At 41.4% G+C, this 27,057-nt stretch overlaps 2 protein-coding genes and 1 long non-coding RNA gene across 3 annotated transcripts in view; all 3 read right to left on the reverse strand.

Moving 5' to 3' along the window:
• ciz1b (cdkn1a interacting zinc finger protein 1b) overlaps positions 1-8,404 on the reverse strand; it is a 32,075-nt gene extending 23,671 nt beyond the window's left edge. The window contains exons 1-4 of the mRNA XM_034171386.1: positions 8,258-8,404; positions 7,810-7,896; positions 7,602-7,723; positions 6,255-6,328 (exon numbers count right to left, since the gene is read on the reverse strand). Of these exons, the coding sequence (XP_034027277.1) occupies positions 6,255-6,328; positions 7,602-7,723; positions 7,810-7,869 (256 nt within the window). The 5' untranslated portion in view covers positions 7,870-7,896; positions 8,258-8,404. The remainder of the gene's footprint in view (positions 1-6,254; positions 6,329-7,601; positions 7,724-7,809; positions 7,897-8,257) is intronic.
• Positions 8,405-12,036: 3,632 nt separating this feature from the next.
• LOC117511356 (gastrula zinc finger protein XlCGF49.1-like) lies at positions 12,037-13,096 on the reverse strand. The gene has a single exon (XM_034171396.1). The coding sequence runs from the start codon at positions 12,967-12,969 to the stop codon at positions 12,418-12,420; it is 552 nt and encodes a 183-aa protein (XP_034027287.1). The 5' UTR covers positions 12,970-13,096; the 3' UTR covers positions 12,037-12,417.
• A 28-nt stretch (positions 13,097-13,124) lies between these two features.
• On the reverse strand, positions 13,125-25,696 carry LOC117511359. Its single transcript, XR_004560936.1, has 3 exons — positions 25,501-25,696; positions 23,715-23,805; positions 13,125-13,244 (listed from the first exon to the last, which is right to left on the reverse strand). It is a non-coding gene; the product is annotated as an uncharacterized LOC117511359 (long non-coding RNA).
• Between the last annotated feature and the right edge of the window lie 1,361 nt (positions 25,697-27,057).

A 27,057-nucleotide genomic window follows, 5' to 3' on the forward strand; every position in this document is an offset into this window, starting at 1 on the left:
GATTAGAATCCTGGAGCAGAATCTTGTCCATGTGGAAGTTAAAACCTTCATCACCTCCTCTTCTGTCTGATGACTGACATCCCCCAAGGATTCAGTGTGTTTCATTAAAAAATAAGACTTTCTTCTGATTAAAAACACAACAGCAAATGTACATCTGCAAAGTCACTTTCAGTACAAGTATGAACGTGAGCAGCTTTCTGTTTTTATTACAAAGAATTTAATCAAACCTCTGGAACTCCAGATGCAGACTGAACCCTCTGAAGTTTCAGTGGGTTTTTTCCATGGGTGGTCTTCAACTGGGAACCTTCTGCTTTGGATGCATGTGCACTAATTACTCGGCCATAAATAAAAGAAAAATCCTAAAATGGGACAAAATAACTTATGTACAGGTGCAGGGTTATGACGTGTGGCACATACACTGGCAGAGTGACAGGTGCAGCAGAGAGGTACGGTAAGTGCACTGAGCTGACTGCAGTGAAAGGTTGTACTGATGCTTCACCAACTGCTTCATAAGTAAGAAAGTGTCATGGCTTTCTGTTGGGAGTCGATCTCCTAACCTCATCATGTGTGCCGGCTACTGAGGAAGGCTGAGACAACTCTTCAGGGCTCAACACTGATCCACTCTGTTCATTCGTCTCACTGGGTCCGGGAGAAGCAGATGCACGTCCTTCAGCAGCGATCGGCTTGCAGGTAATATTGTGTGGGTGAAACGTTCAGCTGGATTATCCTGATGGTCTCGAATGACCAACCCCATACAGTTATTCTAATAGATGGAACAGTTCGTTGTCAAACTCACACCCTTGGTCATGATGCAACTTCCACAGATAACCAAAGCGGGGAATGAAATCATTAAAAATACATTCTGCAGCTGTTGGTGCACGTTTGTTCTTTGAGGGGTAGGTTTGAGCAAACCTAGTAAAATGATCTACGACCACAAGAATGTATTCCTACACACCACAACTGCCCTCCAAAGGTAGATAGTCAATACATATAAGCTGCAAGGGCCAAGTAGAGGTGGTACTACCCACTGGAGCATGAATGTGCATCACTGTTGGGCATTTTTGATTGACATACTCTTCAGTATCTTTAGCCAGCAAGACCCAGTAACATCTCTCCTGAGCAACATGAAGCACTCTTTCTGTACCAATATGGCTCATCTCATCGTGGAGATATTTCAAGACCAGACTCTTGTGTTTTGCTGGAAAGATTTGTTTCCTTTCTTTAGTCTGACGATATGGGAGGTCATCTATGAGACATAGCTTGCCCCATTAGCTTGCCCCGTTCCTGGAGCTTAATTACAGCACCAATGGCGAGATCTTCTTGCTGGGCTTTTCTAAGATCAACATGTCTAACACTGGTTATGCTAGGACAAGAAGGGAAAGAGGGATCTTTGGGGATGTTCATGGCTGCAACCCAAGAAACATCTCTTTGTTGAGCTGCTTGAGTCCCATCCCAAGCAGGTGGCACTGCCCTTTCTGAGAACTCCTCCGTGCATGATATGGAATATTTCACGATGTCTAACAGAATGCGTTCGTTTCATGTCCTTCTCAAAATCAGCAGTTTTACAGATAAAGTTAACCATTTACAGCTATATTAGGCCCCATTTCTACTTTGGAAAGGAACAGTATCAAATACAACACTCAAGTTTTTGAGCAAAGAACATTTTACCATTTGACACCAATTACACACAAAGTACACCAAACTGTACTGAACTGACATTATCTTCAGACAAACAGATCCTGGGGTTCACAATGACACCGACCTCAACAGAATAGAAAATATCACCAAATTTACACTCTTTCAAAATATGGAAAAATTCTTCAATTGACAAAAGAACATTATGTACATACGACAATGTTAACACCACCTTCAGACAGAGAGAGAGAGAGAGAGAGAGAGAGAGAGAGAGAGAGAGAGAGAGAGAGAGAGAGAGAGAGAGAGAGAGAGAGAGAGTGTGTCTGTGTGAGTGAGAGAAAATTAAGGTAATATTTTGCATGAACATTACTGAGTGGAATGGGGGCAAACTAAAGAAGCTTGAAAAACTTAAATTAAATAACTGACTAACTAATAACACCAAAACCTTTAAATTAAATTGGTTAAAATTAATTAACAGTGTAGAGGACAAAGCAAATTAAGTTTACAAAATCACTTAATTAAATGCGATGCTAAACCTGGGTTTGTCTGACTATAAGTGTCTTGTGTGAACTCAGTGGCTGAGTTAGAATGTCTTTAAAAAACATGCAAATTGCTATTTTAGGGTTTTGTTTTGTTTTTAAACTGAGCCAATAATTTGTTTTAGAGTGTGGAATACTCCAAAGAATATTTCACTTCTGTGGACTGATCCTCATAACGTGTAAAGTGAAATCAAAATACCAGCATGGCTGCAGCTTTGAACACTGTTACAAACAGCCCTGGCCTCCCCTATTACCATTATAAGTGGTCTGTTGTCCCAATAAAGATCACAGCTTTGACCCCCTAAAACAAACAAAAAAACATCACTCATTCGTTTTATCTTAAATTTTCATCCTCGTTTCCACACCAGGAGCAACATTCAGGAATAAATCTGAGCAGCTCGTCAGCTGAGCTGAAGTGGATCCAGAGGAGTCAGTCTGCAGCTGGCAGAGGTGGATGTGCTTCTTTCCATCCGCGCAGATCAGCAGCCTCCGTGACGTGTGCGCGCTGACAGTGTGAATGAAGCCTGACACGGTTTATAAGGAGTCAGACAAACGTCTCTCCTCCAACCGGGATGTGCAACTGTCATTAAACCAGGAGAAAGATCTGATGTGCGCACCTCCATGCGCCTCCAAAAGGATCCCCGTGAAACTTTGGTGTCATTGATTTGATTAGTTTTGTCCCGTTTTAAACCTCCAAAGAGTTTAACTTACTCCAGCAAAACACACGGAGACAAAATCAAAATAAATAAATATAACCCAAACGTCGTTGTCCCCATCATCTCTTCCTGACTGACTGACAACAGCTGCTGAAGCGTCACGTGTAACACTGACTGTAATCTAACGTTCCCGCATTTTTGTTGCAAGGACTAAAATTCCGGCGCCCCAAAGCCATTAATTTTTGCAATGTTGATTTGCCAAATATTTATTAATTTGCCCTAGTAACTACATACAATTGGTTATTTCGCTGCACTTCAAGGGCGCTTTGAATGAAGACGAGGAATGATACGTTCTCTGCTTCTGTCGGTGGAAATGCACTGTTGAATGAGAGTCAGTTGGAGGAAGTGTTGTTTTAATCATTCATATTACATGTAGGCACATACTATTAAGTAAAACTGACACTGATAATACTTTTTAAATATATATATTATGACTTTTCCCCTCCACATCTAGGAGGGCAGAGCCCGAGCGCCCCCTATGGGCCAGCCGCCACTGCACCCGTCCCTTAAAAGATAGACTTGTCCTTTATTTGACAATTACAGTGGACCCTCGCTATAACGCGGTTCACCTTTCGTGGCCTCGCAGTTTCGCAGAATTTTTTAGTCCAACTTTGCATGTTTTTTTTTTTTTGTTTTTTTTACAGTGCATTGTGTCCTCATCAAGCAGCCAGTCGCAGCACCGCGAAGGGAGAGCACACGCATTGTGTTCTGTGTGTCTGTTTATAAGAATCTTGTCGCCCAGAAGAAAAAAGAGCGCCAACAACTACCCATAACTGTGTTCTTCACTCGGAAAAAGACACCTGCAGCGAGGTGTCACTCAGTGGAAAAAGACGCGACAGCGGAGCGACACCAGGACGAAGAGGTGCGATCAGAGGAACTGTGAAATACTGGTCAGTCACTATTAATAATTTCTTATGTGTCCAACCTCGTCAGTTGATCGTTAAAATTAAATTCATTAGATCTAAAAGCCATCATAATTATTTATAGGAAAACATTCAATTTTTATTTCTCAAACAAATGTTTGGGCCTGAAAACAGGTTGGTCTTATTTTTCTACTAAGGTTTGAACTTTGAGAGTGTTTACACACGAGAGAAAATGTTAATGCCTGTTTGCGAAAAGTGTATAGTGAGGGGTTTTACAGCTTTAAAACGTCTATAATAATTGTAAAAAATAACACTGACTACTTCGTTGATTTCACCTATTGCGGGCTATTTTTAGAACGTAACTCCTGCACCACTGTAGTTTTGTGCCCCATATTGAATCAATACAAGACGTAAATTGTTGCATATTTTCATAAATGTCCCAGGCACACTAACACACATCAAAACTGAATAATGAACAAAATAAAACACAGGAAGTATTAAGGGCTGCCTATGTCATCTCTGTACCTCGCGTCGGGTCCTACAGCAGAGAGACCTCAGTCTGTCACATCTGCATCTCAGTGTGCCCACCTTTCTGGTCCTGTCACGTCTACACCCGAAACTCCACCACATCCAAAGAAGCAAGAACATTTGCAAATGTACAGACGTACTCACTCTGCACCAGCACTACACCTTTTTACCATCAGGTCGTAGGTTCAGGTCCCTGCCTCTCAGGACTAAGAGGGCCACCTCCAGTTTTCTGCCCACCTCGATCCGCCTGATGAACAGCAGCTAATGTGACTAGTTCTTTGAGCAGGCTGTGCTTGGCTTTTATTGGCTTTTGTAATTATATTAAGTGTTGATGAAGTGTTGATTTTTATGAAATTTTATTATGCATGAAATGTGTGTTTCTGCTCGTGCTGGCGCTTTGTCTGCAAAGGAAGTTCCTAACGGATAAATAAAGTTATTTTGATTTGATTGATTTTGAATATGAAGAGTCGAATCCCCGGCTTGACAGTGTTAGTGGCAATGAGGCAAACAAGTTTTTTTTTTAGTTTTTTATTTCCTCTTCAAGTAAAAAGGCCCTCACTTTAAAGATTAAAATTATTGGTCTGTTTTCCCTAATATTTAAGTTTATTATTTCGTGTAATAAAGCACTTAAAGTTTTAAGTATGACTAAATGCTGACAAAATTAAATATACCACTAGGTTTAAGTATGGCTAAATGCTTTTTTTTTTTTTCCAAAATTAAACATACCACTCTTTGGGTGATGGTAGCGGCCCTGAGGAGCCGTCATGGGCATCCTTTATTTTCCATTTCTGAAAGGTGGCAACCCAAGGTAGACTGGTCACAAGTGTAATGGTACCCTGCTGTTCTCTAGTCCAGTTTACAGATGTTTTAGAAGGTAACTGAGGCGTTCCATTTGCTCTATTGCTAGTCTTAACTTGTGGCGTTCCAGATTTACTCTGGAGTAGCTCACAGATTGGCTTTGCCATTTGTGAAAGGTTCTGGATGCAACAATGATAATCACTTAGAAATCCAGTGAGATTCCTTACATCACCAACAGCCTTTGGCATGGTACTTGTTAAACAATGTACAGCTTCTAGATCTTTCGGGTCGATTTTGACCCCTTCAGATGAAACAAGACGACCAACATATCTAACCTTTTGGAAAAATGTACATTTCTCAGGCTTTAATTTACCTCCATGGCACTGGAGAGCCCGGAGGACTTTTCTCACCCCTTCAACATGTTCATCAAAACTTCAAGCAAAACACAGGATGTCGTCCAGGTACGGCAGCAGCATACATCCCTGAGAGGACCAAGCATCTCCTCCATACTCCACTGGAAAGCTGCAGGTGCATTGGTAAGGCCAAATGGAATACGGACCCATTCATAGAGCCTCCACAGAGTTACAGACGCGGACAGAAGTATGGACCCTTAGCAATGAAGCCCTGATGGCAGTCTTTGCCCTGGTCCAGAAAACTGAACCAGGAGTATCCTCCCAAGGTGGCTGTCAAATCTTGTATCCTGAGCAGTGGAGGTCTTCTGGTTCAACATGCGATAATAAATACACAACTGTAATGTTCCATCCTTCTTTTGGTCACACACTATTGGGGCAGCACAGGAGGACTCTGACTTTATAATCCAACCCTTCACAAGTAATTCCTGTATGTATTGCTGAGCGTCTTTAAACAGTGGATGAGATACTGAGGAATATGTCCTTCGTACAGAAACATCATCCTTCAGCATGACTGACATCTGCAAACTGGGGATGATTCAACATCATGACTATCATAAGCAAATGCTCCAGACTCCTCAAAAAGCATTTTATGGATTTATTCCAGTTTGATTTCTTTTTTAATATATCTGATATCTGTGTTTGGACACATCAGTCACATGTCCAGCTGGAGACGACACACTCGGGGTCAAAGGTATCTGGACAGTATTTTGCCTTCGTACCCCAGCTGTGGACAAACAGAACAATAATGGACATGCGACACACCTGCTGCACTTCCTGCTGAATCACACGACTCGGGAGCTTTCTCTCGATTGGTCAGTCTTGTCGCCTTGTCAGTTCTGTGGAAAAAAGAATTCAATGAATCAATGGTTTGCTGCCTCCTGTTCATCACACTGTGTCCCCACCAACTCCTGTTCTCTGGCACCACCTAGTCCATCAGTGTGGCCACTGCACCAGGTTCCATGCAGCAGCATGCTGGTAAAACATTTATCAGCAGCATCAAACTAACCGGCAGCTCTCTGCATATTTACAGACGATCCTGTCAAATCTTTTATTAGGCCAGGCCCAGCTCCCCTCCTCTTCCCTCTGACATCATGGGCTGCACAAATTTATTCCCATTTTCACAAAAAGTCACCAAAGTACTCCAAGATTTGGTTCAATCTTTCAGAAAATTATGTATTTATGGCCAATAACTAGAATACAAAATTGTACATCTGTATCTTTGCTCATTTTTGAGTTATTAAACAGAAAGATGATGTTTTTAGCACTAACACGTGCACAGTGTTGCCACAGTTACTTTGAAAAAGTAATCCAATTACTGATTACTAGTAAATTAGTAAATGGGCTGCATTTATATTGCACTTTTCCATCTGCATCAGAAGCTCAAAGCGCTTTACACATCAATGCCTCACATTCACCCCAGTGTCAGGCTGCTGCCATGCAAGGCGCTCACTACATGTCAGGAGCAACTAGGGGATTAAAGACCTTGCCCAAGGGCCCTTACTGATTTTATGGTCAGGCTGGGATTCAAACCGAGGATTGTCTGGTCTCAAGCCCAGTGCTTAATCACTAGACCATATTTCCTCAGTGCAGCAAGAAGAAAAAAAAAAAAAAAATCACGTCAGACGGCTTACAGCACAGTTGATTTGTTTGCGTGTGTAGGTGCGTGTGCGCAGAGTGCAATAGTACCAAACGTATGGAACCAAATTTGTACTCGAAATTTAATGCAACACAAATGGGATGAATAATCCATGTCATGTGACATACAAAGCACCAATCAAATGACAAGGATCCACTCAGCCATTATATCAAAACAAATATGGTGTCTTTACGAAAAGTGGACATTTCCAGCTATCAAACACATTATGTTCTTTATGGCTTTGTTCACACCTCCACTTCATCCAGATTTACTGCTAATCTGATTCAATCTGACTTAATTTTCTGACTGAAGACCAAGAGAGCTGTCCAAAAAACAGTGAATGAAAGTTCAGAGAAACCAGCAGTCTGTCCCCCAGCTGTGACTGCAAGTACCTGCAGTCACAGCTGGGGGACTGCAGACTGCAAACACCACCAACAACACAACGGAGGAAGGACACAACATAAGACACCAACCTCTCCAGGCGCGGCCTCTTCGACTCCGCCTCTCCGGCACTTCCAGACTGCCAATGCACATCTCGATCTCCTTCTTTTTCAGTGGTGGTGCTGCCAGGAATTACACATGTCCTGGCTGGAAGCTTCAAGCAGAGAAAACCCACTGAAGCAGAAAGACACAAGAGGAACACGCAAGACAAATGACTCGTTTTGTTTTTTTTTGGTCTACCTGCTGATTCAGCGGATGCTTCCTCTTTCCAAGACCTACTGAGCATTGAACCAGAGACATTTTTATTCCAGCAGAGGCAGGAAACACCTGGAGAGAAGTGAGAAGACAAACAAGGACATGAAAGCAAACATTTTCAAAAGGAATGAAGTGAAACAAAAACAGATCTCCAGGGACGCGTGACTGAGAAGACAAGCATGGCAGACCCAGAAAACACTGGAAGGATTTTACAATCAATAATCATCAGAATGATTATTAGTTATAAAGTTCCCTGAGAGGAACATCTACACAGAACACAGAAATGCCAGAAACAGAATGACGAAAGTGAAATTAAAAAAAAAAAAGACAGAAATACCACAAACATAATGACGAGATGAAAGTGAAATATTTAAATAAAAAAAAGGGGGGGGGGGCGTTTAAAGTCTATAAAGAAACGAGTGACGTCACTAACCGTGAAGCAGCGGGACCAGGTTCGGCCTCCAAACACTCCGATGTTACAGCTCTGCTCCAATACGAGAAGACCGAAAAGAAAAAACGATTTTTTTCATCAAAACTCAACAAAACAAAAGCGCGAACCGTCACCATGTTGGTTTCTTCTTCGTTCGTTCTTCTTCTTCTTCTTCTTTGGCGTTTAAAGGCAGCCGGCATCCTTTTGGTGCATTGCTGCCACCTGCTGCCTCAGTCAATCACAGTTCTACTAAATCCTCTTTGAGTCCAGTGTCTTTCGGGTATTTAAAAAACCACGACTTCCCACTCCCACTTGAACCCTTGTTCAAAATACTGCCCACAGAAACTCTATCCAGACCTGTCCTTCTAAATTCTGACAGAAGCTCTTGCGTTTCCCTGGAATATTTCTCACAGTACATGAGGACAGGCTCCACTGTCTCTGGCTGCTGACACTCCAAACTCAGGTCATCCTAGTGTTTCCTTAAGAGGAAGAGAAGACTATTCAAGAATGTGTATGTGATTCTCAATCTAGTAATAGTGACTTCCTACTTTCTTGTCCACCCTTATCTTACACAATTATTCAGTGGATTTGTCACTCTATTAGCTATTGAAAATAAATGTCTACCCTTAACCTCCTGTTCCCGACACTTTTGCCATTGTAGGTTAATTTCTCTCCATACGATACCTTTGCCCTCTGCTTTGGAAAGATTGACACTGATGACTATGTTTTCCTTTGCCACAGCTTTTCTGGCCATCCTGTTCACCCTCTCATTTGTTGGACTACTCACATGTGCTGGAACCCACATCAACGTTACCGCCACTCCTTTCCTTGCCACGTCCCTAATCACCTAAAGAATGTCATAGATAAACACCTGGATGATCCTGTCCCAATACTACTGATAGCTGAGAGAGAGTCACAGCACACCGACACTGTATGATGATAAATCTGTGCTGCCCACCAGACTGACATTAAAATAGCCAACAGCTCCACTGTAAACACACTCGAAATCTCACGCTCTCTCGTATAACTCAATATTCCAGCTCTGGACAACAACAGCTGCTCCCGTATCAGGATCTTTCGACCCGTCAGTAAAAAGTAAAAACATGGCCTTGATATCTATTATGTGCTCATAAAATGCATTAACCATGACATCATTATTATTCTCTGCCCTATGTCCGCTAATAGAATAAATAAAATAGAAGACATTAGGTGAAACATATCCCAGCATGCCTTAACCCAGCCACTACACCCTACAGAATTTGACAGTATCTCACTAGGCATGCTGACAAAACTCGTAACGTCAACAAAAAGCACAACCTGTTTATTTGATCCTATACCAACAAAACTGTTTAAGGACCTGTGGCCCACTCTTGGGCTGACTGTGCTGGAAATTATTAATCTTTCTTTAACTACTGGATCTGTTCCCAAATGTTTCAAATCTGCAGTGATTAAACCATTACTTAAGAAACCTAATCTTGACCCTAGTGTATTGAAAAACTATTGGCCGATATCAAATCTTTCATTTTGCTCTAAACTTCTGGAAAAAGTGGTGTCACGGTGGCAACTACACCTGTTCCGTTCTACACTTCTAGCCTTCTGCTTGAGGTCACGCAAGTAATTATTGAACCAAGATGACTGTGTGTTGGGGGGGGGCTGGTTTTAATAAAGGTAGCGCAATCACAACAAGTGTAGTTTTGAGCACTGAGTTTAAACTATCCACAAGACTGTCTACTGATTCGGCATTTTCCAAACGTGAAGCTAAAATATCAGGCAGTCTAGCTTCAAGTTCAGTCTTAGTTGAGTTGATACATTGCCGCAGTGATAAATAAGGTTGTTGGTCCACTAAACACTGCAGCGAAACTGTAAACCTAATAAGTGAGTGATCAGAGACCACTGATGTAAGAGGCATGATGTCAATATTCCTGACAGCAATACCATGAACAAGAACCAAATCCAGGGTATTTCCTCTAATGTGCGTTGAGTCCTGAATGCATTGCTGAAATCCTAAAGCATCCATAATTTACATAAATGATTTGCAGAGGGGATCAGAAGGCTTATTTATATGAACGTTAAAGTCACCAATAATCAGAATGTTATCTGCACTAGTCGACAAGTTAGAGATGAATGCACCAAGTTCATCTAGGAATTCAGAGTATGGGCCAGGGCGCCTATATACAGTGACAAATTAATAAGGCTGATTTTTATTCTTCTGACCTTGGCAATGCGTAGCATCGTGGGCAGAGTGGAGAGTCAGATGTTCAAATGAGTTTTATTTGTGACCCCCCCCCAACAGCTAATAAACTAAACCTAGATTTATAAATAAGAGCAACACCCCCGCCTTGCTTCGCATCACGAGGGACATGACTAAATGTGTATGCCGGTGGGCAGGCCTCATTTAAGGGGAGGACAGCTATAGGTTTAAGCCAGGTTTCACATAACCCAATCATATCTAAGTGGTGATCAATAATTAGATCATTAATTAACAATGATTTTGAGGACAGTGATCTTATGTTAATGAGACCCAGTCTAAGGACCTCAGTGGGGTTGACAGTTGGACTGTTTGGATTTAGGGGTGGTTCTAGAGTAGCACATATACGATGCCTAGAAGTAGGTTTAGGTTTGAGACATTCCACGTGGGTTCTAGGTAGCAGACATGAAATCTTTGCCATTACTGGAACAGCCAATGTGCCATCCTGAATTTCAACATCATCCAAGTTTGCAAAGCATATCCCTCCAAGATTTTTTGGACACGTCTGCGGAAACAGGCCACAGTCTCAACTTGAAGAATTTCCCTCCCTGCCACATAAACTGCACTATCACCATAGTGGATTTTCTGCGCTAATTTCCCTGCTAAGATAATTCCATTAATCCTATGCTTGCCGTGCTAATCACAATTTCAATTTATTTCATTTGTATAGCGCCAAATCACAAAAAAGTTGCCTCAAGGCGATTCACACAAGTAAGGTCTAACCTTACCAACCCCCAAAGCAAGCACCCAGGCAACAGTAAAAGTAAGTTCCTTCGGCTGCTCCCTTGTTTGCACTCGGGGTCGCCACAGCAAATCCAAGGTGGATCTGCATGTTGAACTGGCACAGGTTTTACGCCGGATGCCCTTCCTGACGCAACTCCACATTACATGGAGAAATGTGGCAGGGGTGGGATTTGAACCCAGAACCTTCTGAACTGAAACCAAGTGCATTAACCACTTGGCCACCACCCCTGCTAAGCACACAGGCAACAGTGTGATTTGAGGAAGAAACCTCAAGCAGACCAGAATCAAAGGGGTGGCTTTCTGCTTGGGCTACCGACAATTGACAAAACGAAAAACAGGAAAATTTTTGGGAGTCCATGCTGGTGCACAGGATGGGAGGCTTGCAGAAGAAGACACCACTCCCATCCCTGGATGGAGCCACACCTCAAAAAGAGAGAAAAAAAACAGAATCAGGCCTCAAAGACAAGAAATACAGTTTAATTTGTCTGCATTAAGCAACAAGAAAACCAGAAGAAATACTAAGGTGATCGTCGGCCACTAGCCCCGCTCCATTTCCTAATCAAATTAATTTTAAAAAGTAAAAAGCATAGTAACATACTGTACCAGTATGCTAGCCATACGAAAGACAAAATAAGTGCAGCTTAAGTCTGGACTTGAAAGTCTCCACAGAATCTGTTTTATTGATGCAGGGAGATCGTTCCACAGAACAGGGGCATGATAAGAGAAAGTTATATGACCCACAGACTTCTTATTCACCTTAGAGACACAAGGTAGTCCTGCACCCTGAGAACACACAACACAAGTGAGAATGCACACCCATGCAGCCATCCATCGTGCACCATGCCAGCCCGCCTGTTCCACGCCAACCCAGTGCATTTGGACATCACATATAATTTGAACATTGATGGAATAAAAATGTTTCCTATTAACAAAAAAAAATTCATGATGTGATGGCACCTTCATAGCAATGTGTCCATGGTTTAAGACCACTGACAGTCAACAATCAGTACGTACATGCACATATGCACTTTGAGTCTGCCAGTTCAAACACACTTGTGCTTTATTAATATTGACTTTCTGCTGTAGTTTTTACCACAAATGCTGCATCTGAACCTTTTTTCCCCCGTGTGGATGGTCATAGTCTGTTAGGATGTTTTTACGTGTAAACCCTTTACTGCAGACAGAACAGATAAATGGTTTCTCTCCTGTGTGTACTCTCGTGTATCAGAACCTGCCCTTTCAACATAAAACATTTCTTACAAGCAGAGCAACTGTATGGTTTTTCTCCCGTGTGGCATCTCACATGGTAGGTCAAAGTCGAGCTCTGAGAAAATCCTTCGCCACAAACTGAGCACCGAAACGGTTTCTCTCCCGTATGCAGTCTGAAGTGCTGATTCAGATGGTGCTTGTATCTGAAGGTTTTGCTGCATTCAGAGCAGCTGAACTGTTTCTGTTCATTATGAGTCCTCATGTGGTAATTCAGGTGGCCCAGATGACCAAATCCTTTCCCGCACTCGGCGCAGATGAATAGTTTCTCGCTGGTGTTACATCTGTGACCTTGTTCAGGGATGTCATTGTTTTTCAGAGCATTTAAACCCATCTGTCCGTCACCCGTCTCTGTCCAATTACTTTGTTCAGTCTCAGTTTCAGAAGACTTTGAATCCACATCATCTGTGTCTGGTTCTGGTACTCCACTGTTCTCCACATTAGATTCTGTTTTCATGTGTTGCCCTGAACTGCTGGCTTGAGGCTCTGCCTTTCTGCTCTTTTCAGATTGGCTCTGAGGTTTCTCTCCATCGTCTTCACCCTTCACATGAACACCAGTCACTGTGAACTTGATGACAGCATCCTCCTCCTCCTCCTCCTCCTCACCATCAACCCAAACCTCCTCCAGTTCTGGAAGCTGATCTGCCTCCTATCCAGTCCAGAGTTCCTCCTGTTCCTCTTTAATGTCTGCAGGATTTGGGTTCTCCTGCTCATCAACAACCTCTTCTGTACCTACAATAAACACCAATAACAGCACATGAACAAATCACAAGCACAAAATCCATGTTTAAACTAGTTCAAGCAGCAGAATGCTGAGTGTGACACTTAATGTTCTTGTGGACTTATTGAGCAGGACAGAAACAGTCGTGGACATACAGTGGGAAGACTGATGGCCTGAAGACCTGTGGGTGGCCTCTCAGTACTCATTTGATCAAACACACAGTGTCTGGCTTCATAATCACATTGGTTTCTCTTACGCCTGTCTAATCTGGCTTCTCTGCGGTGACAACTTATTCGGGTCACTGATTCCACTCATTGACCACATGCAGGGAGAAGAGACGCAACCAAACAACCCCGCTGGACCCTTCACCTGCCATGGTTTCTCCAAAATCAGGGATTGTCCTAGACTCAGATGATCTTATACTTACAGTCCACTATGTGCTTCACGAGTCAGAATTTATAGACTTGAATCATGTCCAATCTCCATCAACAGCTGGAACACACTGAGTCCACTTGCTGATTTGAAAACTGATAGGAGCTGACCTGAAAGCTCAGGTCCATATCTGGGTGACCACATTATGTGCCAGATTCCAACTCTGCATGAGTCAGACATTTATATAAGTCCAGTCAAGTCTGGGAGCATGTGTCAGTGCTGCACTTCACTGTATCCATGACACCACGGAACCGGCTTGGGTCCTGGATGGCAACCACCAGGGTTAGGGAAATACTTTTTGAGCCTACTGGTCAGGACCAGCAGCACTAATTTTGTTACTGATCCTCCTGGTCTGAGGTCGAGGCCCTGTAAGAATTTATATTTACTACGTGTATTTTATTCTGCCAATCAGTGCATTAATGGATGTATTTCGGTTGTTTAAGCTGCAGGGTTCAAAGTGTGCGAAAAAAGCAGCAGCTTTTAGTTCGTAAATGACGGTGTATCTAATACCGAGATAAACTGTGACTTCTAATACTGTGTTTTACTGCTTTTGAAAGATGATGACACTGTTTGGGGTTTTATTTTTTTATTTGTTCTTTTTTCGTTTGTTCTTTGTGTTTGTGACCCTTGAATTTACCCAGCAGCCCCTGCGGTGCTTAAAGTGAAACTGGTTTATCAGAAGCCGACAGTGTGATCTGATGTGATCGCGTCCAAATCAATACTAATAGTTATCGGTTATCTGTCGTCTTCTTCTTCTTCTTTTTCTTTCAGCTGCTCTCGTTAGGGGCACCACAGCAGATCAATCCTCTGTCCTCTGTGTCTTCCTCTGCCTCACCAACCACCTGCATGTCCTCCCTCAGCACGTCCATGAACCTCCTCTTTGGTCTCCCTCTTCTCCTCCTGCCTGGTGGCTCCATCCTCAGCATCCTTCTCCCTATATACCCTGGGTCCCTACTCTGCACATGTCCAACCCATCTCAGTCTTGCCTCTCTGACTTTGTCTCCAAACCGTCCCACCTGAGCTGTCCCTCTGATATGTTCATTCCTAATCTTGTCCATTTTCGTCCCTCCCAAAGAGAATCTCAACATCTTCAGTTCTGCCTCCTGTCTTTTTGTTAGTGCCACTGTCTCTAAGCCATACAACATAGCTGGTCTCACTATTGTCTTGTAAACTTTCTCCTTCACTCTTGCTGATGGTCTTCGGTCATAAATCACTCCTGCCACCTTTCTCCACCCACTCCACCCTGCCTGCACTCTCTTCTTCACCTCTCTACCACACTCTCCATTACTTTGAACAGTTGACCCCAAATATTTAAACTCATCTGTAGTTTTCTCTGGGCCCCTCCCCAATCAGACCGGGAGTGACATGTTTAGCCGCATGTTCTCCTTGAATTGCTGGCTGTCTGAGTGGTGTCCAAAAAATGAGGTGGGCTTCATAGATAATTGGCAAAGCTTCTGGGGAAAACCTGGTCTTGTTAGGAGAGACGGCATCCATCCCACTTTGGATGGAGCAGCTCTCATTTCTAGAAATCTGGCTAATTTTCTTAAATCCTCCAAACTGTGACTATCCAGGGTTGGGACCAGGAAGCAGAGTTGTAGTCTTACACACCTCTCTGCAGCTTCTCTCCCCCTGCCATCCCCTCATTACCCCATCCCCGTAGAGACGGTGCCTGCTCCCAGACCACCAATAACTAGCAAAAATCTATTTAAGCATAAAAATTCAAAAAGAAAAAATAATATAGCACCTTCAACTGCACCACAGACTAAAACAGTTAAATGTGGTCTATTAAACATTAGGTCTCTCTCTTCTAAGTCCCTGTTGGTAAATGATATAATAATTGATCAACATATTGATTTATTCTGCCTTACAGAAACCTGGTTACAGCAGTATGAATATGTTAGTTTAAATGAGTCAACACCCCCGAGTCACACTAACTGTCAGAACGCTCGTAGCACGGGCCGAGGAGGAGGATTAGCAGCAATCTTCCATTCCAGCTTATTAATTAATCAAAAACCCAGACAGAGCTTTAATTCATTTGAAAGCTTGTCTCTTAGTCTTGTCCATCCAAATTGGAAGTCCCAAAAACCAGTTTTATTTGTTATTATCTATCGTCCACCTGGTCGTTACTGTGAGTTTCTCTGTGAATTTTCAGACCTTTTGTCTGACTTAGTGCTTAGCTCAGATAAGATAATTATAGTGGGCGATTTTAACATCCACACAGATGCTGAGAATGACAGCCTCAACACTGCATTTAATCTATTATTAGACTCTATTGGCTTTGCTCAAAAAGTAAATGAGTCCACCCACCACTTTAATCATATCTTAGATCTTGTTCTGACTTATGGTATGGAAATAGAAGACAACAGTATTCCCTGAAAACTCCCTTCTGTCTGATCATTTTTTAATAACATTTACATTTACTCTGATGGACTACCCAGCAGTAGGGAATAAGTTTCATTACACTAGAAGTCTTTCAGAAAGCGCTGTAACTAGGTTTAAGGATAGGATTCCTTCTTTATGTTCTCTAATGCCATATAACAACACAGTGCAGAGTAGCTACCTAAACTCTGTAAGGGAGATAGAGTATCTCGTCAATAGTTTTACATCCTCATTGAAGACAACTTTGGATGCTGTAGCTCCTCTGAAAAAGAGAGCTTTAAATCAGAAGTGTCTGACTCCATGGTATAACTCTCAAACTCGTAGCTTAAAGCAGATAACCCGTAAGTTGGAGAGGAAATGGCGTCTCACTAATTTAGAAGATCTTCACTTAGCCTGGAAAAAGAGTCTGTTGCTCTATAAAAAAGCCCTCCGTAAAGCTAGGACATCTTTCTACTCATCACTAATTGAAGAAAATAAGAACAACCCCAGGTTTCTTTTCAGCACTGTAGCCAGGCTGACAAAGAGTCAGAGCTCTATTGAGCTGAGTATTCCATTAACTTTAACTAGTAATGACTTCATGACTTTCTTTGCTAACAAAATTTTAACTATTAGAGAAAAAATTACTCATAACCATCCCAAAGACGTATCGTTATTTTTGGCTGCTTTCAGTGATGCCGGTATTTGGTTAGACTCTTTCTCTCCGATTGTTCTGTCTGAGTTATTTTCATTAGTTACTTCATCCAAACCATCAACATGTTTATTAGACCCCATTCCTACCAGGCTGCTCAAGGAAGCCCTACCATTATTTAATGCTTCGATCTTAAATATGATCAATCTATCTTTGTTAGTTGGCTATGTACCACAGGCTTTTAAGGTGGCAGTAATTAAACCATTACTTAAAAAGCCATCACTTGACCCAGCTATCTTAGCTAATTATAGGCCAATCTCCAACCTTCCTTTTCTCTCAAAAATTCTTGAAAGGGTAGTTGTAAAACAGCTAACTGATCATCTGCAGAGGAATGGTCTATTTGAAGAGTTTCAGTCAGGTTTTAGAATTCATCATAGTACAGAAACAGCATTAGTGAAGGTTACAAATGATCTTCTTATGGCCTCGGACAGTGGACTCATCTCTGTGCTTGTTCTGTTAGACCTCAGTGCTGCTTTTGATACTGTTGACCATAAAATTTTATTACAGAGATTAGAGCATGCCATAGGTATTAAAGGCACTGCGCTGCGGTGGTTTGAATCATATTTGTCTAATAGATTACAATTTGTTCATGTAAATGGGGAATCTTCTTCACAGACTAAAGTTAATTATGGAGTTCCACAAGGTTCTGTGCTAGGACCAATTTTATTCACTTTATATATGCTTCCCTTAGGCAGTATTATTAGACGGTATTGCTTAAATTTTCATTGTTACGCAGATGATACCCAGCTTTATCTATCCATGAAGCCAGAGGACACACACCAATTAGCTAAACTGCAGGATTGTCTTACAGACATAAAGACATGGATGACCTCTAATTTCCTGCTTTTAAACTCAGATAAAACTGAAGTTATTGTACTTGGCCCCACAAATCTTAGAAACATGGTGTCTAACCAGATCCTTACTCTGGATGGCATTACCCTGACCTCTAGTAATACTGTGAGAAATCTTGGAGTCATTTTTGATCAGGATATGTCATTCAAAGCGCATATTAAACAAATATGTAGGACTGCTTTTTTGCATTTACGCAATATCTCTAAAATCAGAAAGGTCTTGTCTCAGAGTGATGCTGAAAAACTAATTCATGCATTTATTTCCTCTAGGCTGGACTATTGTAATTCATTATTATCAGGTTGTCCTAAAAGTTCCCTAAAAAGCCTTCAGTTAATTCAAAATGCTGCAGCTAGAGTGCTGACGGGGACTAGAAGGAGAGAGCATATCTCACCCATATTGGCCTCTCTTCATTGGCTTCCTGTTAATTCTAGAATAGAATTTAAAATTCTTCTTCTTACTTATAAGGTTTTGAATAATCAGGTCCCATCTTATCTTAGGGACCTCATAGTACCATATCACCCCAATAGAGCGCTTCGCTCTCAGACTGCAGGCTTACTTGTAGTTCCTAGGGTTTGTAAGAGTAGAATGGGAGGCAGAGCCTTCAGCTTTCAGGCTCCTCTCCTGTGGAACCAGCTCCCAATTCAGATCAGGGAGACAGACACCCTCTCTACTTTTAAGATTAGGCTTAAAACTTTCCTTTTCGCTAAAGCTTATAGTTAGGGCTGGATCAGGTGACCCTGAACCATCCCTTAGTTATGCTGCTATAGACTTAGACTGCTGGGGGGTTCCCATGATGCACTGTTTCTTTCTCTTTTTGCTCTGTATGCACCACTCTGCATTTAATCATTAGTGATCGATCTCTGCTCCCCTCCACAGCATGTCTTTTTCCTGGTTCTCTCCCTCAGCCCCAACCAGTCCCAGCAGAAGACTGCCCCTCCCTGAGCCTGGTTCTGCTGGAGGTTTCTTCCTGTTAAAAGGGAGTTTTTCCTTCCCACTGTAGCCAAGTGCTTGCTCACAGGGGGTCGTTTTGACCGTTGGGGTTTTACATCATTATTGTATGGCCTTGCCTTACAATATAAAGCACCTTGGGGCAACTGTTTGTTGTGATTTGGCGCTATATAAAAAAAAAAAATTGATTGATTGATTGATCTACTTTCACCACTTCTACTCCTTGTAACTGCACTATTCCACTGGGCTCCCTCTCATTCACACACATGTACTCAGTCTTACTCCTACTGACTTTCATCCCCCTTCTCTCCAGAGCATTTCTCCACCTCTCCAGACTATTCTTGTACATGTCCTACACTACCCTAACATACTTCTCTGCCACTCCAGACTTCCTCATACAATACCACAGCTCTTCTCTTGACACCCTATCATAAGCTTTTTCTAAGTCCACAAACACAATGTAACTCTTCCTGTCCTTCTCTGTACTTCTCCAACAGTTTTCTCAGAGAAAACATTGCATCTGTAGTGCTCTTTCTCGACATGAAACCATGTTGCTGCTCACAGATCTTCACCTGTTTTCTAAGCCTAGCTTCTACTACTCTTTCCCATAACTTCATGCTGTGGCTGATCAGCTTTATGCCTCTGTAGTTACTGCAGCTCTGCACATCACCGTTGTTCTTGAAAATAGAAACCAGCACACTTCGTCTCCACTCCTCAGGCATCCTCTCACTTTCCAAGATTTTATTAAACAATCTGGTTAGAAACTCTACTGCCATCTCTCCTAGACATTTCCATGCCTCCACTGGACTGTCATCTGGACCAACTGCCTTTCCACTCTTCATCCTCTTCATAGTAGCCCTCACTTCTTCCTTACTAATCTCTTTTACTTCCTGATTTACTCTCACCACATCATCCAGCCTTTTCTCTCACTCATTTTCTTTATTCATCAGCTCTTCAAAATATTCCCTCCACCTTCTCAGCACACTCCTCACTTGTCAGCACATTACCATGTGCATCTTTTACCACCCTAACCTGCTGCACATCCTTTCCAGCTCTGTCCCTTTGTCTGGCCAATCGGTACAAGTCCTTTTCTCCTTCCTTACTATTCAACTTCTTGTACAGCTCGCAATATGCCTTTTCCTTTGCTTTTGCCACTTCTCTTTTCGCCTTACGCCTCATCTCCTTGTACGCCTGTGTACTTCATCTCTCCGACTATCCCAAAACTTTTCGCCAACCTCTTTCTCCTATGCTTTCCTGGACCTCTTCATTCCACCACCAAGTCTCCTTGTCTTCCTTCCACTGTCCAGATGTCATACCCAGTACTGTCCTAGCTGTCTCCCTCACCACATCTGCAGTACTTTTCCAGTTGTCCAAAATTGCTTTCCCTCCAACTAGTGCTTCTCTCACCTGCTCGCTAAATTTCACACAACAGTCTTCCTCCTTCAGCTTCCACCATCTGATCCTTTGTTGAGCTCTCACTCTCTTCTTCTTCTTTACCTCTAAAGTCATCCTACAAGCAACCATCCTATGCTGTCTAGTGACACTCTCTCCTGCTACCACCTTACAGTCTGTGATTTCTTTTAGCTGCATCTCCTATAAAGAATGTAGTCCACCTGTGTGCACCTTCCTCCACTCTCATATGTTACCCTGTGCTCCTCCCTTTTCTTAAAGTAGATATTCACCACAGCCATTTCCATCCTTTTTTCAAAATCAACCACCATCTGTCCTTCCACATGCCTGTCCTTGATACTATATCTGCCCATTACTTCCTCATCACCTCTGTTCCATTCACCAACATGCCCATTGAAGTCCACCACTCTTTCATGCTTGGGCACACTCTCCACCACCTCATCTAACACACTCCAGAAATCTTCTTTCTCCTTCATCTCACAACCTACCTGTGGGGCATATGCACTGATGATATTCATCATCACCCCTTCAATTTCCAACTTCACACTCATCACCCTGTCAGACACTCGCTTAACCTCCAACACACTTTTAACATACTCTTCCTTTAAAATGACCCCAACACCATTTCTCTTCCTGTCCTCACCATGATCTCTCTGGCTTTTGTGTTGAATGACGATGGTCTCAGTTGTGAGCAGGTCTTGCGCTACACCTCCTCTCATGGCTTATGCAGCCAATGTTGGCCTTGCGCGGTCAGTCACAGTACCGGCACGGGTAGCTGTCGGCTGTAGCAGGGACAGGGTCATGCTGGCATTTCTCTTTCCAACCTGCTACCAAGTCTTGTTATTGCTTGGCATCGGCTCTGTGGATGGCTGATTTCCACACGCTTCGGTCTGATGCGAGATCACCCATGAAGCCGGGTCAATTGCATAGACTTTCATGGTAGACTTGCAGACATCCTTGTATCGCAGCTTGGGGCAACCTACTGGGCGACGTGCATGTGCGAGCTCTCCAAACAAAAAGCTGCTTGGGGATCCAGGAGTCATCCATCCGCCGCACATGACCAAGCCATCTCATTCTGGGCTTGCTCAAGATGGAGATAAGGCTTGTGGTGCCTGATCTCTCCAGCACACGTGAGTTGGACACACGTTCCTGCCATTTGTTGTTGAGGATTTTCCTCAGACATCTAAGGTGGAAGGAGTTAAGCTTTTTCTCCTGGCTCTTATAGATTGTCCATGTTTCAGAGGCATATATATATATATATATATATATATATATATATATATATATATATATATATATATATATATATATATAAAACCCCTGGCAAAAATTATGGAACCACCGGCCTCGGAGGATGTTCATTCAGTTGTTTAATTTTGTAGAAAAAAAGCAGATCACAGACATGACACAAAGCTAAAGTCATTTCAAATGGCAACTTTCTGAAAAAAATTGTGGCAGTCAGTAACGGTTACTTTTTTAGACCAAGCAGAGGGGAAAAAAAAAATATGGAATCACTCAATTCTGAGGAAAAAATGATGGAATCATGAAAAACAAAAGAACGCTCCAACACATCACTAGTATTTTGTTGCACCACCTCTGGCTTTTCTAACAGCTTGCAGTCTCTGAGGCATGGACTTAATGAGTGACAAACAGTACTCTTCATCAATTTGGCTCCAACTTTGTCTGATTGCTGTTGCCAGATCAGCTTTGCAGGTTGGAGCCTTGTCATGGACCATTTTCTTCAACTTCCACCAAAGATTTTCAATTGGATTAAGATCTGGACTATTTGCAGGCCATGACATTGACCCTATGTCTTTTTGCAAGGAATGTTTTCACAGTTTTTGCTCTATGGCAAGATGCATTATCATCTTGAAAAATGATTTCATCATCCCCAAACATCCTTTCAATTGATGGGATAAGAAAAGTGTCCAAAATATCAACGTAAACTTGTGCATTTATTGATGATGTAATGACAGCCATCTCCCCAGTGCCTTTACCTGACATGCAGCCCCATATCATCAATGACTGTGGAAATTTACACGTTGTCTTCAGACAGTCATCTTTATAAATCTCATTGGAACGGCACCAAACAAAAGTTCCAGCATCATCACCTTGCCCAATGCAGATTCGAGATTCATCACTGAATATGACTTTCATCCAGTCATCCACAGTCCACAATTGCTTTTCCTTAGCTCATTGTAACCTTGTTTTTTCTGTTTAGGTGTTAATGATGGCTTTCGTTTAGCTTTTCTGTATGTAAATCCCATTTCCTTTAGGCGGTTTCTTACAGTTCGGTCACAGATGTTGACTCCAGTTTCCTCCAATTCGTTCCTCATTTTTTTTGTTGTGCATTTTCGATTTTTAAGACATATTGCTTTAAGTTTTCTGTCTTGATGCTTTGATGTTTTCCTTGGTCTACCAGTATGTTTGCCTTTAACAACCTTCCCATGTTGTTTGTATTTGGTCCAGAGTTTAGACACAGCTGACTGTGAACAACCAACATCGTTTGCAACATTGCGTGATGATTTACCCTCTTTTAAGAGTTTGATAATCCTCTCCTTTGTTTCAATTGACATCTCTCGTGTTGGAGCCATGATTCATGTCAGTCCACTTGGTGCAACAGCTCTCCAAGGTGTGATCACTCCTTTTTAGATGCAGACTAACGAGCAGATCTGATTTAATGCAGGTGTTAGTTTTTGGGATGAAAATTTACAGGGTGATTCCATAATTTATTCCTCAGAATTGAGTGAGTCCATATTTTTTTTTCCCTCTGCTTGGTCTAAAAAAAGTAACCGTTACTGACTGACACAATTATTTTTTCTGATTTCTTATAGTGTTTCTTAAAGCCAGGAAGTTGCCATTTGAAATGACTTTAGTTTTGTGTCATGTCTGTGATCTGCTTTTTTCCTACAAAATTAAACAACTGAATGAAAATCCTCCGAGGCCGGTGATTCCATAATTATTGCCAGGGGTTGTGTATATATATATATATATATATATATATATATATATATATATATATATATATATATATATATATATATATATATATATACATACGAGGTCTGTGATAAAAAAAAAGCCTTACAGGTTTTGAAAAAATTTTTATGAAACAAAGCAGCAGTCTCTGAGCCATTCCTAAACAATGAGAAAGAAAAAAATCGACGAGAGGGTGGACCACTCCTCACTCAAAGACTGCCCACAGGCAAATGACGTAACCGACAGGCGTGAAAAAACTCTTGCATGCCCACGAGGGTTCAAGCATGTCTGATGTAATCACACGTGATTCAAATCCATATAGTTTTTGAAAAATTAATAAGGTCCTTTACTTTTCTCACAGACCTCGTATATATATATATATATATATATATATATATATATATATATATATATATATATAGAAAAGGATTGGTAACACCATTGCATTTTCATTGCTTCTTATGAGTTAGATAGTGTATCTGTAAAGTTATGTTTATTATAGATGGAACATCCCATCATAATCTCAATTTCAAGTCCAGATGCACTGCACACAGTGAGACAGTGACACGCAAAGTTTTCAAATAGGTTGTGCAAAGTTCACGACTAGTTCACACAAGTGGCATGAAACTTGTGCGCGCCAGAAATTTTGAACAGTTCAAAATTTTCTTTGTGCACTGGCACACAGCCTTGCACAGTTTGCAACCTGATGGCGAGTTTACTCGATTGGCACGCCAGATTGCGTTCCAATGCGAGGTTCGAGTGTCATGGTGCCTTTAGACTGAATTGTACTTACATAGAGTGAATTCTTAAACTGTGACGTGGCAAAATGATTTTCAACATTCCAGCTGCTCTGAATTCATTCCATCAGTAACTCTTCATCAGATCTGGAACACATGGTTAGATCATATTAGATTTATTTGGCGATAAAAGTCTGTATACATAAAACACCCTCATCACAAAAACAAACCAAAACAAACAAAAATACATAAAACTCATTTCCATAGATCATTTCATGGATATCTCCATTTTGGATTTGGGGCGGTGCATGCTGGAATTGTTTGGGGACAAGCAAAGCATCATCCACCTGCTCCAACATGTTATAGATCTGTGTGTGATCTAGTAATTAAATCATAAAACCCCACTGAATCTAATCATTGACATGTTTGAGCTGATACACACTGTGCAGTTTTCATTTGTTCCTCATTAAAGTGTCTTTTCTGTGGGGCAGCACACAAAGGTTCTCTGGTGTGGAATCAATCATTAATATCTCCCGGTTCACCTGTTTGTAAAGCGAAGTTATCATCCCAAATGAAAAAAAAAAAAGATAATTATAATAATCTTCCATGTTGTTGTGGGACTTGACTGATTAAACATCATTTCACCAAATGCAGCTGCTGTCACCGGCTCTGCAAGATGAAGTTACGATCCCTCACGTAAAGAACAAAATAAATGAAAATAATAACCATTAATATCTTCGGTGTTGTTGTGGGAGTTGACGGATTATAACCATTGTTCCTCCAAATGCTGCTGCTGTCACCGGCTCTGCAAGATGAAGTTAATGGTCCCTCATGTAAAGAAAAATAAATAAATAAATAAATAAAATCATCATCATCATCATCATCATCATCATCATCGGCCATTTACCTCTGAGGCTCCATTGGCATGACAAATGAGTACAATGATTAGATTCTGTGACGTTTTATGACTTAATTACTAGATCACAGTGTCTACAACACAGTCGGGCTCACGGGAGGCTGTTTGTCCCCAAACAATCCCAGCATGCACCGCACCAAATCCAAAATGGAGGTATTCCTGAAATGAGTTATAGAAGGCCGCAGGTACACGTCACTTCCGGCAAAGTGGCGAATCCGAAGGCGAGAATTCGTACTTCCGCGACTGGCTGCTCGCAGAAAACACACTCGGGCTGAAATAGTTGATTTGGTTTTAACATATTTTATCGTGTGATAAAAAAATTTGTACAAATACTACATAACAGCACACATCAAAAGTTAAAATCCATAGTAGTAATTAAATCCATAATATTAACTGCACAATTAGTACATAAAATACCATCCAAGGTTAAAATAATAGTTAAAAAAAAAAAAAAACAATCTCTAATTTGCTTCTAACGACCATCGTTCCAGCTGTCATCACCTGGAACGATGAGATTTATACAACAGGCTGATCTGACATCAACCAAATGCGTATTAAATGGACTTTATTGACGAGTCCGACCCCTTTGAAAAAGCGACCGTTACATGTATTTTGATGTTTTCACCGACAAGAATAGCCACCAGAGGGCGCTCGGTGGTACCCTGGTAAAGAAAAAGAAGACGACGACGAAGAAAAAAACAAACAAAAAAAAAAAACAAAATCATTGTGACCAGAACAAATCTAAAATACATAAAATCATTACGGTCATTGATGAAAATTTGTACCATAAAAATGATTGACCAACTTTACTCTTTAGTATCCTTATGAAAACTGGTAGAAAAAGGTCTACAAAAACCTAAAAATATTAATCATTTCACAACTTATCACCAGTGCGATAAAAGCTGTTTTTACTAAAAAGAACTAACTCGTTTTTGTCCTCCGGAAAGGAGGAAGGTGACGCTTCCTCGGTGACGCTGTGGGACTTAATGAAGTTCAGCGACGCTTCTTTTGGAACCTGATCACAAACATCCATTTTCTTCCGCTTTATCCGGAGTCGGGTCGCGGGGCAGCAGCTCCCGATCCACACACACCTCCCCCAGCTCCTCCGGGGGAACCCCAAGCCAGGTAACAAAAATCTTCATCTGTGGCAAAAAAAAAACAAAACAAAAAAAAACCCTTCTTCTTCGTGTTTAATGGCGGTAAAAAAAACAAAACATCACCGCGTGGTCGAAGCACTGAACTCTACGGATTTGCCATTTTGCCGGAAGTGACGTATATTCACACCCTCCCATAATGCAATTTACAAGAGAACTGTCAAGCCATGTGGTGAATAAATCTGTATGTATGTCATAGATTTGTAATCGTGGTGAAAGTTAGCTGATGTGAAGTTGTGTATGAACTTAAGCTGCAAAAAGCTGGAATGTTCTTGTCCTTTGAAAGTTGATTTTTCTTGTCTTGTTTTTAATCAGCATACTGTATTCTGTCAATGTGAAACTGTGTTAAACAGCAGGAAAAAACAAAAACTATTTTACAAATGTCAAAACATTTGCTCTCCTTGAGAAAACTAAATACAATAAAAAGGTTTGCAATTCTTGTTTTTAAATTTGTTTTGTAAACAAAACAAAACCAAAAACTCAGCAACCGTCTGAACCTCCCCAAGAAAAAAAACCAAACAAGTTTTAATCCCAATTTCCTTATTTTAGTGACAGACCCTCCTGCTGACATCTGATGCTGCTTTAAACTCTTACACCGTGATCCAAAAACTTCATTATTTTGTTTGTTATTCTGTTTTGTGTCAAAATATTCCACTTTAAATGGGTGTAATATTACATCTCAAACAGCAGGGATCATCAAACGTATGCATCAACCTCATCGATCAGTCATGACAATCCAGATTCATAAAGCTTCTTTTCACGCATCAACAGTGAATCTGAAAATGTTAACACCGCCCTTCAAAATAAAAGTGCAATAAGTCAACAGTTCACAACTTTTCCTCAATACGTTTAGGAATTAAATTGATACACACTCAAAGTTATATGACACATGAGGACAATTTTTATTATTCATTTATTTCTCTTTTCACCAAATGAATTTCTGAACTTGAACTTAAAATTGGTCCCAGGTTTGATAATGTCACATTTAACCTTTAAGATTCAACCTTTAAATGACTTCCTGGAATCTGAGAGTCGATTAACTGGTGTTCATTCACCACCTCCAAAGCATCAGACTTTAAGAACCTCCTGAACCCTGGATTACTGTCAGCAGTGATTCTGAGAGACGCTAGCACACAGCTTATGGGGTGATTTCACTGTGGACAACATTTGGCCACCTGTCCTGTCTTTTTGGGTCCAAATCATATTCCGCAAACCAGCAACATGAGACACAAACACGTCTTTCAAAGCACAAACTTTATTAAGTTTCTGAAAACATTATAACAGGATGTGAACTTCAGGGCGGTGGGAATGTCATAATATCACCAGATT

This window comes from Thalassophryne amazonica, chromosome 5, assembly GCF_902500255.1.
Source record: "Thalassophryne amazonica chromosome 5, fThaAma1.1, whole genome shotgun sequence".
NCBI lineage: Eukaryota > Metazoa > Chordata > Actinopteri > Batrachoidiformes > Batrachoididae > Thalassophryne > Thalassophryne amazonica.

Bases quoted from the DNA above. Each gene is read 5' to 3' on its own strand.
- LOC117511356 (XM_034171396.1), bottom strand. From the start codon at position 12,969: ATGAAAACAGAATCTAATGTGGAGAACAGTGGAGTACCAGAACCAGAC.